General features: G+C 40.4%; 1 protein-coding gene across 2 annotated transcripts; it reads right to left on the reverse strand.

Annotated features, from left to right (window-relative positions):
• ARGLU1 (arginine and glutamate rich 1) lies at window positions 1–9,967 on the reverse strand. 2 transcript variants are annotated; one of them, XM_010216013.2, is made up of 4 exons: window positions 9,479–9,942; window positions 5,740–5,965; window positions 3,325–3,408; window positions 1–2,017 (listed from the first exon to the last, which is right to left on the reverse strand). In XM_010216013.2, exons 1-4 carry the CDS (start codon window positions 9,832–9,834, stop codon window positions 1,853–1,855), a joined length of 831 nt encoding a protein of 276 aa, XP_010214315.2. In that variant the 5' UTR covers window positions 9,835–9,942; the 3' UTR covers window positions 1–1,852. The 2 variants fall into 2 exon arrangements, 1 of the variants encoding a protein (XP_010214315.2); XR_015913189.1 differs by having other exon boundaries at window positions 1,929–2,017; window positions 3,325–3,893; window positions 9,479–9,967.
• Window positions 9,968–11,734: the final 1,767 nt, after the last annotated feature.

Below are 11,734 nucleotides of genomic sequence, written 5' to 3' on the forward strand. Positions count from 1 at the left end.
TCTGTTTCAGTATTGACTTTTAATAGCTTGTTTCTCATAAGGGAACAGGGGATGTTTTCAGTTTTAGAAACACAGGTATCAGTTGAACTTTAAATACAGCCTGCTCTTGCCAACAGGTCACGTACATGATTTGGTTTCAGCTTGTTTCTATGCATCAAGCAACCCTCTTTTGTAACACAATATATAAAGACAAATTTAAGTACAGTAATAGTGTAGGTATTTTGCTGTCTTCACATTGATCTTGACATACTGGACAAAGCAACACACACCAACCTGTCCCCAATCCCAAGTTCCATACAAAGCACACTGAACATTGCTTTCGGTGATACATTCCACTTGCTCCCACATTTAATTTGCCAAATCTACAGAAACATCTGTTGGGAGTATAAGAAATTATTTCCAATTTTGTCCAGCAAACATTCAAATATTCAGGCAACTACTGATATCTTTCAGTTTATGTTTACTACAGATGTAACACACTGACAGGAAAAAGACAGTTTTTAGAACTGGACGAGCTATAGCAATCCAGATTTTGGTAGTAGAGTTATATACAAAAAGGGGATTTTTTATATAAAGTTTTAAATCTGTAGTTTCATTTTTCAAAATAAAACCTGTATATATAAATGGATAACATTCAAAGATCTCATATACGAATAACAGTTGCTTTCTGGCTGAAACAATGTATTTAAGTCTCACATTCTGCTTTGGAGTTCAAGTGTGCTAGCCCATCCAGTCCTCCAGGTTTTTTTTTTTTTTTTTTTTAATTCCTTTTGGATCTGTCAATTCATTGTATGGTAAAGATCTTAACTTACACAACATATTATATTATGGGGTAAACTGAAGGGGAGTAGCTATCAAAGTATTGGTCTGGATGCAGTAAGCCAAACAGCTGTTTAAACATGATACTGCAGCTGAAATATGTTTCTGTCAAGAATAAATCCTGACATTCATGAAAAAAGCAACAGCCATCAAAAACACTCACAACCGCAGGGATTTTTAACTGTGTGTAATTTTGCATTATAGGTAGGAGCAGCCACAATAGTTTAAAGCAAACTTAAAAAAATACCACTATAATTTTGAATTTAATAATGTGCATTGTCATTCTTATAGCTGTTTATAGAAGTGTACTAAAAAAATTTACTTAAACATATGAATTTAAGACTTTCACTTTATTCAGCAAATTTGTTTATTTACACAATGGGGAACGCTGGTTGAATTCTGTCAATGTAATAAAAACAAATCTAACAGAGACAATACTGAACTCTCTCTATGTATTCATAGCAGAAATGACAAACTATTTCCTTACCTGTATCAGGAACATCAAGCGCAACAATGGGACAGTATCACAGGACACTGATTTAACAATAAACCACAGAGGTCCAGTAATACCATGACAATTTACCAAGGTATGTACTGACTTTAAAAAAAAAATAAAAATAAAAGTCAGCAATACCCAGTATAAAGTTCTGTCAATTATCAGAGTCAAACTCTGATGCGTAGCTAAGTAAAACCTTATCAGATCACCCACAATTCATAAAGTGACCTGATCTTTTTCAGATCACTAATAAACAAAATAGATGAGAACAGATTACTCTCTAAAAGGCAACAATGATCTGATAAGGATTTAGCTTAATGGAGGGGGGGGGGGGAAAAAAAAGAAAAAAGAAAAGCAGAGCACAGCCCCTATTAGAACAAGCTAACTTTCCAGACTTTAAAAAAAAAAAAAAAAAGAGAGAGAGAGAGAAAAAGAGAGAGAGAGAGAGAGAAGAGGAAAAAAAAACACTTCAACATGAAGCTACCATACAAAGTTTTTTTTTTTTTCCTGTTTCTTTTAAGAGTTCAGAGTTGCAACTTAATCCTGGCTCTTTAGTGAGAAGGACAGTTTTGGCCTAGACTTTCCTTTGCCCAGGATCTTTTTTTGCTCTTCCTTTTGCTGACGTTGTCTCTCTTGTTCTAGTTTCATCCTTTCCTCATGAATCTTTCTTTGTTCTTCAACAATTTTCAATTGTTCTTCAGCCTACATATGAAAAGAGCAGAACTCAGGCCAACATATTTTGTAGTCGTAAAAGCAGTTTACAGTTCTGTACAACTCCCAAGCATAAGTAGTTCTACCCTGGCTAGACACCATAGTTACATGAATTGAGTTTAAAAATCTCTATTTACAGACTTTTACACTAACAGATGAATACCAAAATACTGAATGCTTACATATAAGGTTTTTCAGTATTGTTTGGAAACACCACACTGAAGTATTTTCATTTAGGAAGCCAATGCACAAACAGAGCCATATTATATAATGCCATATTTAAGATGAAGATACAATGAAATACAGCAATGCTCCCTCAAACGCGCTCTAAACTCACCCTCCAAAAGCAAAGTCCAAAAGACCCTCCTAATTCAAACCAGTTGTCAACTGACTTCCAGCAAGTCCTTAGATTGATACGCTATTACAGCATGCAGTGAGTTAAGTGAAACAATTCATGTGCTACTTATGGACCTGCTTGCAAGAAGTAAAAAATCACAAACATTTCCTAAACAGAACCTCTTCAGGTATCTTCTGAAGTCGCCAATTTTGTTCATTAAATCGGTTAGCACTTCAGTTTTTCCATTTGTCCCATTTCCTCCATATGAGGTCAGGAAAAGGACAAAGTAGCAACACCACCTCAGGGTGAGATCTAAAGCAGATTCAGTTCAAGTAGACAGTTTAAAAGAGATCTTGTTCACCTGAGAAAGCTGTAATTAGTTGAGTGACTTAAACTGTTCAAGCAGGATTTTAAAGAAGCTTAGTTTGGCTTATCATAAATTGATTAGAATCAGCTAAACCATACCAAATATCCTCATGAGGCAGGCACCCGCTTAAATTACTATGAGACGAACATGGGTTAAGACTTTCATAATGTAGAAGTCTTAAGCTTATGGGCTCAAAGTTCCTTTCAGCACTTGTATAACATTATACTAGTCTCAATCCAGTTTGTACTTGTCCTACTCAAGAAGACAGAATTACTTAGTCATTCACATTCTAGAAATTAAACATGTATTTGCAAGTATACTTCCAGTAGCCCTGTGAAATACTGTTAACATGTACTTCTAAATTCCAAAGGTAGTAATCTTTCTCTAAATTATCTGCACCAGAACCAGTCTCTGACTAGTTTCAGAACACTGTTACTGCTAAAGAGCTGGTCTCTCTCTGTAGAGATGGAGAACAATCCTTATGGACATAGACAGCAACAGACAGTTTAAAAATCTTGTGTATTTTAATTGCATTGCAAATTAGGCAGAGGGACCTGTATTCCCCTAGAAAACTTTAACTACATGTTCACATACCAGTTTAGCTTGTGCTTCTGCAATTTTCCGATTATTCTCTTCTAGTATTCGCTCTAGTTCCTCACGCTTTGCACGCTCTTCTTCCTAAACGGGAGGACAGGGCAAGATGTTAGTAAAGTAAAATATTCATTTCTGCATGTTCACTAATCTTTCTCAGAATTCTTTTGTGAACTGACTTAAAGTGGCAGCTTTAGAGCCACCTATTTTGTCTCACAAAGGTAAATTGTGCAGCCACTAAATCTGGTCTCTAGAACTAAATTTAAATCATCCCGCCCAGTCCAAACAGCAACCAACTAAACCCTCCCTAGTCATAGAAACCTGACAATTTATGACTAGAATTTTAACATCACACAAATCAACAAGGACAACTACAAAAACTGGATAGTATTTACCAAATTAAAAAGCAATATATAAAATATAAATAAAGTGAATAGTTTGTCTCACCAATTAAGTATACCTACGTATTCTTTACCTATACTCCTTTAATCAGCATTAAAAGTTGAATATTTACTGTCTTGTCCAGTGTCCTGCAGAGTGTGCTCCTCGGCTGCCATACACGCCAGCTTCCTCTTTAAAATGATTTGTACTGTTAGCTTGGCAATACCTGCATCAGCAGCTCAACCATTTATAAAGAAACAACATACAAGGAAGGCTGAGCTGAGGAATGCAGATGTTTATGATAAGAAGGAACAAAAATATGTAAATCATTCCTAAGGCAAACAATTAATAAGAAAAATACATTTACTGTTAGTGAAAAATACAAATGGTCATCCATACTTCATGGAGCTATGGGCTTCTTTCATGGGGAGAATGGACTTAACATTCAATATTTTGACAATTTTAAGACAGGTTGAACTGTCATTTGCAGTCTGAACTTGAATTCAGGAGTCCAGGGAAGGCATGATCAGGAAATAAAGCCTTGTAATTGTTGTTTTCTTGGTGAATTTTATGGAACTCTATGCAACCCATAAATATGAAGACTGCGTGAAAGTTTCTGAAGTGTTTCAGTTCACATGATATATATCCAAAATATTTTAATATTTGGAAGATTTAAAGTTAGCCAGAGGTTTGGGTCTGTATAAGAAAAAAAAAGTTAACATGAACAAAGCAAGCATGTGAAGAGAAAACTTCTTACTATGACTAGTAACCAGCTACTGGCTAGCACGCTTCACTCCAGGTATTCTCCTTTGTAAAGAACTGACGGGACTTCTCCCCACTGAACTGACTACAACAAAGATATCTTCTTAAAAAATGTGATCCGATCAAACGAAAATCTCACTATATGAAACATTTGATGAATAAATGTTTCTAAATCAGGTCTCTTAAAGTTAAGGTTTAGATTTACAGAACAAGGAGAATTTAATAATCTTAAAAAACTGCTGAATTGCAATAGTGTCTTCTTTGTTTGTTTTTAAAGATACTATGTAACAGACAAGCATTTAGTTCGAAGCAGAAATTACGACTTTCCTCTGGTAAGCCAATCAAAATATTAACTCAAAATGTGGAGGACACAGACTGAAAAAGCTGTTTGATACTTGTGACTACTTAGCACAAATTTCCCTTAAGATTTAAAACCTGCCCTGAAATTTCTGGATCCTGGAATGAGTGGTGCAGGCAGGCAAAGCCTTTAGTAGCAAGTTACTGTCTCACAGAAAGACATTTTCAGCTTCCGCTCCAGCTGCTAATTAAGAAAAACCAAAACCAAAAAAAGAAAAAAAAAACAAAAAAACAAAAAAACCACAACAACCAAAAACCCAAGTCACATGTTCAGCTTGACTTCAGACAAGGGCAACCTGCTCTTTTATAACTTCTAGGGAAAAAAAAGGCGTTGTTAGTAGTTATTAAAAATGGATATAATGACTTGGACATAGATCCTTGGTGAAGACGTGGATGGGCTTATGCTCGAAGTCCCAGAATTAGTCCAATGTATGCTCAAGGAAAATGTTTATTTTATATGGAGAATAAGAAACCTATTTGTTAAAGACAGGTACTGCAGCTCAGTGCTGGGCCCTGCTCTTTGCCTGACTGAAGGCAAAAGCCTCTTACAGTCTAGGTAAGCAAAATGAAAACAAATGAAGGATACATAATTATAGATTTTTAATACCCTTCCCCAAAAAGAAAGGACCGTTGATAAATCCTGCAGCCATGGCAAAAGTTTCAAACAATTCTGAAATATGTAGGTCAGTTCCATTAAAAATCAAGTATCCTTGTTCAGGTTTTAGGAGAGTAACTGTTTAAGTATCAGTGAGCTCCTCAGAATAGGCTAGAAATTAGGTTTCGCAGCAATGCAAGTTTACATGAGAAGGGAATTAGATTTGCTGTATTCCATCTCTTTCTGAACCGAACAGGAGGCACAAACCGACACTGAAAGTTTTGCCATGGACTGTCTCTACTTTCCAAACGACCGAGCGTTACCTCTCTGGCTTTTTGTGCTGCAAGTTCAGCTTGTCGCTGTCGCTCGAGTTCTTCGAGCAACTGTTTTTCCATGATGCGTTTAGCCTCCTCCACCCTGCGCAGAACCTCTCGCTCAATCTCATCCTTCCGTTTCTCCAGTTCTTCTTCTACGCGCTTAGCCACGAGCTCTTCTACTCTTCGAGCAGTTTCTTCCTCTATGAGTTTCTCTTCAATTTCTTGTTGGCGACTAAAAGAGGCAAACACGAAGATTACTTTTTTGTCAGTAAATATATATATATATATATATATATATATATATATATAGAAATAGCATTGACAAAGACACGGCACCAACCACGCTGCAGAACCAGCATTACAAGCCTTACACCTTGCACACATGGATCCCTTCCTTAGAGTGGTAGGTGCAATACATTTCCCTTAGACATAAGGCAAAACAACGTTTCTTATACAGAGAAGCCAGGTTATTAAGTATCTCTCCATTGCTCAAGACATCGAAATTAACAAGACAATGTATCGTGCTACTTCTTGCTATGAGAAAGGTAATTTTTAGAGTAAAAAGCAAGAAAAAAAAATTGTGCACTTTTCCTGCTTCAGGAATTTAAACATGCTCAGTTTTATGTTACACTTAGCATTAAAATCCTACCTTTAAAACCTCCATCTCCAAGGCAACAAACTGCTAAATAATATAAAAAGACAGAAGTAATGGAAGCTATAATTTTAATATTATTAGTATGAATTCCAGGTGCTGTTTCTGTGCTGTCCAGGTGCTGCCCAATCTCAAATATTTCAGCTCTCCTTAACTTCCTTATTGTGGCATTGTTTCCAGCATAATTATCCAAAATAAGATATACCAGTTCAAGAACTAAATAAATCCTTGCAATGTTTCTTTCTTGCTCGTTTAACAATTTAGAAGCTTTTTCTCAAATGTCCTTTCTTTCTTCCTTTTGTTTGAAGGCAACTCTATCACTTAGCCTGTGCACTGTTTAAGCTTTCAGTAAAAAGCATATATTAAAACTCAATACCCACGTTTATTACCAACTAAGAAAAAGCTCTTCCAGATAGGAAATCTTCCAGGTTTCCTACCACCAGTGTGATATGGCAAGTAGACATTCACACATGGTATGTATTTATATAATGTAAATACAAAGTGAACCCAAAGTGAGGTATTATTTATTTCAGATTATCATAGGCTTTGGGGGAAAAGGTTGTTCTGATCTAACCTTGAAACTGAACTTTCAGTTTAAGTATTCCATGAAGTATGGAACAGCGTTATAAACATGCCTCTGGCCTGTCAGCACCAGAAACCGACAATTTACAGTAACACTTATCTGATGCAATTTCCTGTCACGCTCAAAATGCTTGCCTTTTATTATCTTATTTTGGTTGACGGTCATAAAAATAGCTTAAAAGTTGTAGCATTTACTGAATTTTAGATTTCCGTGTGCAATTGCAAACATGCATGCTTGGGAGACACTAAAGTATGGATCCCTATGGACAGCACATGTGAAATACCAATGTGAAAGACTTCCCAATCTTGTACCATCTTTTCAAAACTGTTCTGAAGCAAATTCTTACTCCATTTAATTTAGTAAATGTATTTTAGACATTGATCCCCAGCAGAAGGAATTTATTCATTCCTCAGAAGATGGCAAACTTTTCCAGTAATACCAGGCCGGCATTATCTTTTCCCAAAGCAATACTGAATATCTTGGTGATTTTTGATAGGAAAAAACAAATCACTCTGCAGAAAGAAAAACACATCCGCCTCACTGTGTCTTCACCAAGCCACTACATTTTTTTTTATCAAATAATCTCTTATTAAAAAAAAAAAAAGTTTTCTTTGCTGTTAGAGCTATTCAGCAGCATGTACTTTCCTTCAGTGACACAGCTTGGCATATGCCAGAGACTGTTTTGTAGGAACAGATTTTTCAGAAAGCTTGCAATTGAGCGTTTTATTCAACTGCACTTTTAACATTAGGGAAATCTGGAATGACAAACTAAGTTTAAAAAAAGTCACTTATGTGAAGCAACTGGTGATGTACTCAAATTAAGCCCTGCACTTGCACAAGTCTTTTGTCGCCTCCAAAAATTCTACTTAAACTCATTTAAGCTAAGCAAATTTATGTTTCTACATTCACAGGCAATGGTGCTATTATAAATAACTTTTGAGGATATGATCCTTACGACACTGGAAAAATAAAAGTAGTGATATGGAATCAAGACAAAATTTATTCTCAAAAATCATTTATAAAGTCACCTGGTGCTCATAAAGATAATATTTTCCAATAAATGAGCTTGGCATTTATGCTTGTGTTTATAACTTGATTGTGTTTATAACTTGATTTTCTTGAGAAACTCAAAGATATAGTTTACAGGTGACAGTACCTATTCATTTTCTACCACACATGTATGGTTCATTTGATACACAGACATGAGTTCATGCCCACTTATTAATGACTCCAGAGAAACAGAAAAGTCATTAACGCCTAAACATTTTTAGCATACTCTTCTTTAATTTGTCTTCTTAAAGACTGATTTTATAAAATCTGTAGAAAGGACTGCATACAGTTCAGTAAGCTTCCAATCAAAAAAAAGCTGATGCACTTGCAGGGTCCATACAGAAAATTACCATCCCAGCAAAAAGTAGAAACTACTAAGATGAAAGACTGATGAAGAGATTCACTTTCATTATATGAACAAGTTAATTCAGTCCGCCACAAAGTTGCTTCTTTTCTTCATTAGCATCAGTACCTAAGTGGCAACTTCCAGTGACCAGACCTTCTGAACTACAGATAATAGGAATTACTGCATTTGAGCCGTAGAGTTGGAATAAAGCCCAGAGCAAAATTCTGCACTGGAGAATCAGCTGAATTCACTAGCTTCACACAAACAGCTACTTCTGAATTCAGTATTTAAATTCACTGCTCCAAGAAATGAGGATAACATTCAAGAACAAGAATCGCTGTTACAGCTTTTACAATGGCTTTTCTATAGGCTGTACTACAGAAAGTTCCTCTTTCATTACTTAACAAAGTTACTAGACAATTGAACTCCCATTCCACCTTATTTGAACAAAATGTACCCATCTCTGTAGATTTCACGAGGAACTATACTCCACAGTATTAGCCGGAACTGGACAAGGAAAAGATTTTTAAGAAAAACAAATTCCCTGGCCTCACTGTCCTCTTTGCAGCAGGACAGATAGATGATAAATAGCTAGCCAGTTTGATGGATGGATGGGTGGATGGATGGATAAAAAAAAAAAAAAGAGAAAAAAGAAAGAAAGACAACGCAGGTTAATAAGTGTTGTACTCCACTCCTTAAAACCAACAAGATGGGCAACTCTACAAGCCCAACGCAATATAAGCTCCACGAGGGAGAGGGAAAAAAAAAAAAAAGAGAGGGAGAAGGAAGGGGAGGGGCACAAGGGCGGCAGCGCTTCACAAAGCCTTGGGAGAGCAGAGGCCTCGGCTACAGAGGGAAGTTTAAGTTTAAGCGGAGCGGGATATGAAGAGAGGGCTCGGCCCGGTGACAGCGAGGCCATGCGCCGCGGGGCTCCCGCCTCCCCACGGAGCCGGCGGAGCGGAAATGAAGGCGGGAAGAGAGGCACAAGTTAGGCCTCGGCGAAGGCCTGGTGTGCGAGGGCCTGTTTTCCGGAATGGTCGAGGGTGGTTTTCGGGGGGGCGAAGGCAACAGGGCCCTAGGCCGCTCCTTCCCGCCGCCACCCCCTCGCACTCACATTTTCCGCTGCCGCTCGAACTCGGCCTTCTTCTCCTCCTCCTCACGCTTCTGCTTCTCGTCGAGGCTGCTGCGTTTGCTCACGGTGCGCCCGAAGATGTCGATGCGGTCGGGCGGGGAGGAGGCGCGTTCGCGCTCGCGCTCCCGCTCGCGGCGGGACGAGGGGGCCGTGTTGGAGCGGGAACGGGAGCGCGACTCGCGCCGCCGGGTCCGCTTGCTCTCCCGCGACTTGGAGCGCTTCCGCGCGCGCTCCTTCTCCCGCGAGCGGGATCGCGAGCGGCTCCGGTTCTTCTTGTTGTGCTTGGAGCTCTTGGTGTGCTTGGAGCGGGACGAGCTCCGGCTGCGGGAGCGACCCATCGCGGTCGAGCAGGAGGCCGCGCCGGCGGCCGCGCCTCCCCGCCCCGCTCCCCGGCCCCTTCGCTAGCGGCGCCCGCGAGAGGAGCAGGGAGGCCCCGCGCGCATGGGCGCCGCCCCGCCGGGCCGCTCTGGCCGCCGCTGCCCCCGCGCCGCTCGGCGAGCGCAAGGAGCGGGCCCCGGAGCGGTGGCAAGGCCGGACGCAGACAAGATGGCGGCGCTGGCGGAGCGGTGACTCTCCTCTGCCGACCCACAATGCGCCGCGCGGCGCTCCGGCCGTTGGCGCCGCGCCCCGCCCCCGGCGCCGCGCCGGGAGGGCCCGAAGGCGCTCGGGGAGGTTCGGCCGCCAATGGCAACTGGCCCTCGGAGAGGAAGTGGCGTCCGCCGGCGCCTGCCTCCGCGCATGTGCTCCCGCGAGAGGCGGTTGGGGGAAGGTGTTCGGGGCCGTTGCGGAGGCGGCTGGGGCCGGCGGCCTGGGGGCTGCCCCGCTCTCCTCCCGGGCGGCCGCCGCAGCCCTCCCGTAGCAAGGCCGCAAGCGGGAAGTGTATTGGAGTGGGGCAGGCCCGTGCGCCGTTTCTTTGGAGGGTTTCCCTGCGCCTTCGCAGCGCCCGGGCTTGCTGCGTGTGGGAGACGTTTGGAGGTGTCTCCTCTGTGAGCGGCCGGGGCAGCCTGAGGCTGCACCAGCAACCAAGGCGTCCTGGGGTGACACGGGTTCTGCGGCTGAAAAGTTATTTATTGTTGTTGTTTTTTTTTCTGAACACTTGGATCAAAGTCTCAAAAGCGGGTAAAAGTAGTTGCCAACTGCCAACTAGGGAAATTGTGGAAACGTGGTTGAAAAAATAATAAAAAAATACTTTTTATTGGTGTTCTGTGGAATCTCAAAGTCGTTGCAAGCTGTTTTGTTGTAGCCAGTCTGTAACTTGGCACAACAGTGTCATTTTATGTATGTATTTAACTTCTGTGTACAGTGGCTTTACCTGGGTGTGTTGTTGGCCTCCCCCTTGATAACAGCAAATCTATTTCATGCTCTAAGGAAAACCATTTACCAGCTTCAGTTAAGGCAGAAAACATGATCCTGGTATTCACTATATACATGCACTGTGGTCATCTGTGGGTAAAGTTTTTTGTTTTTTAATCGCAGATCTGCTATGTAGCTGTTAGTCTTGTGTACTGTAACATACATCTCAACGGATGTTTTTCTTGATAATAAGTTTAATAGTCATATTTTTTAGTTGACAAGAATGGTCTCAATTTTTTCGTCTGACTTGTCTTAGTTCTTTATATATATATGTATGTATATATATACGGAAGAATTCAATTTCTTGAAATTTGGATTACTCAGTAAATGAAGTATTTTTTTCCACTTGGCCCAGAGTAATGGACACTGAAAAAGCACGGCAGGAATTTTGGAGGCACGGACCTTTGTGGTATGTGTCCGTCTCTAACCATAGTAGCCCATGTAACAGGTTCCTGCTAAGGAAGTTGGTGCTTCGCCCTTTTGGCCAAGGGACACGTAGCTGAGTTTCCAGCTGGATCTTGCATAATTTCTTGGCTACAACTGAATATTGAGTCTTTTAAAAGAAGCAACAACTTCTGATTAAAACACCAACTGAAACACAGCACAATACCACTAAAACACAAACTTCTGATTGGAACACCAAAGTTCCAGCAATATGTTCAACACTGGGTTGAACCAGACCTGACCTGGAATATAGAAAAAATATATTTTTCCCCATATGAATATATTCAGTATATTCAAATGCAGAATTTGCTGCTTAAAACAGTTGCCTTATGGTTGGAAAGCACCTTATTTGGCAGCCAAATTCTGGCCTAATTAAAGCACCTCACCCTTCTGTGACACGGCTACTATCATCCCATGAAATCTCTCAGCCTGTCGGGTCTT

This window comes from Tinamus guttatus, unplaced genomic scaffold, assembly GCF_059628265.1.
Source record: "Tinamus guttatus ecotype Peru unplaced genomic scaffold, ASM5962826v1 Tinamus_guttatus_pri_ptg000118l, whole genome shotgun sequence".
Taxonomy (NCBI): domain Eukaryota; kingdom Metazoa; phylum Chordata; class Aves; order Tinamiformes; family Tinamidae; genus Tinamus; species Tinamus guttatus.

Bases quoted from the DNA above. Each gene is read 5' to 3' on its own strand.
- ARGLU1 (XM_010216013.2), bottom strand. From the start codon at position 9,834: ATGGGTCGCTCCCGCAGCCGGAGCTCGTCCCGCTCCAAGCACACCAAG. The intron at 5,966-9,478 runs GTGAGTGCGAGG...TGCCTCTTTTAG, and splicing joins TTCGAGCGGCAGCGGAAAAT to TCGCCAACAAGAAATTGAAG. The intron at 2,018-3,324 runs GTATGTGAACAT...TTTCATATGTAG, and splicing joins CAGAAGCACAAGCTAAACTG to GCTGAAGAACAATTGAAAAT.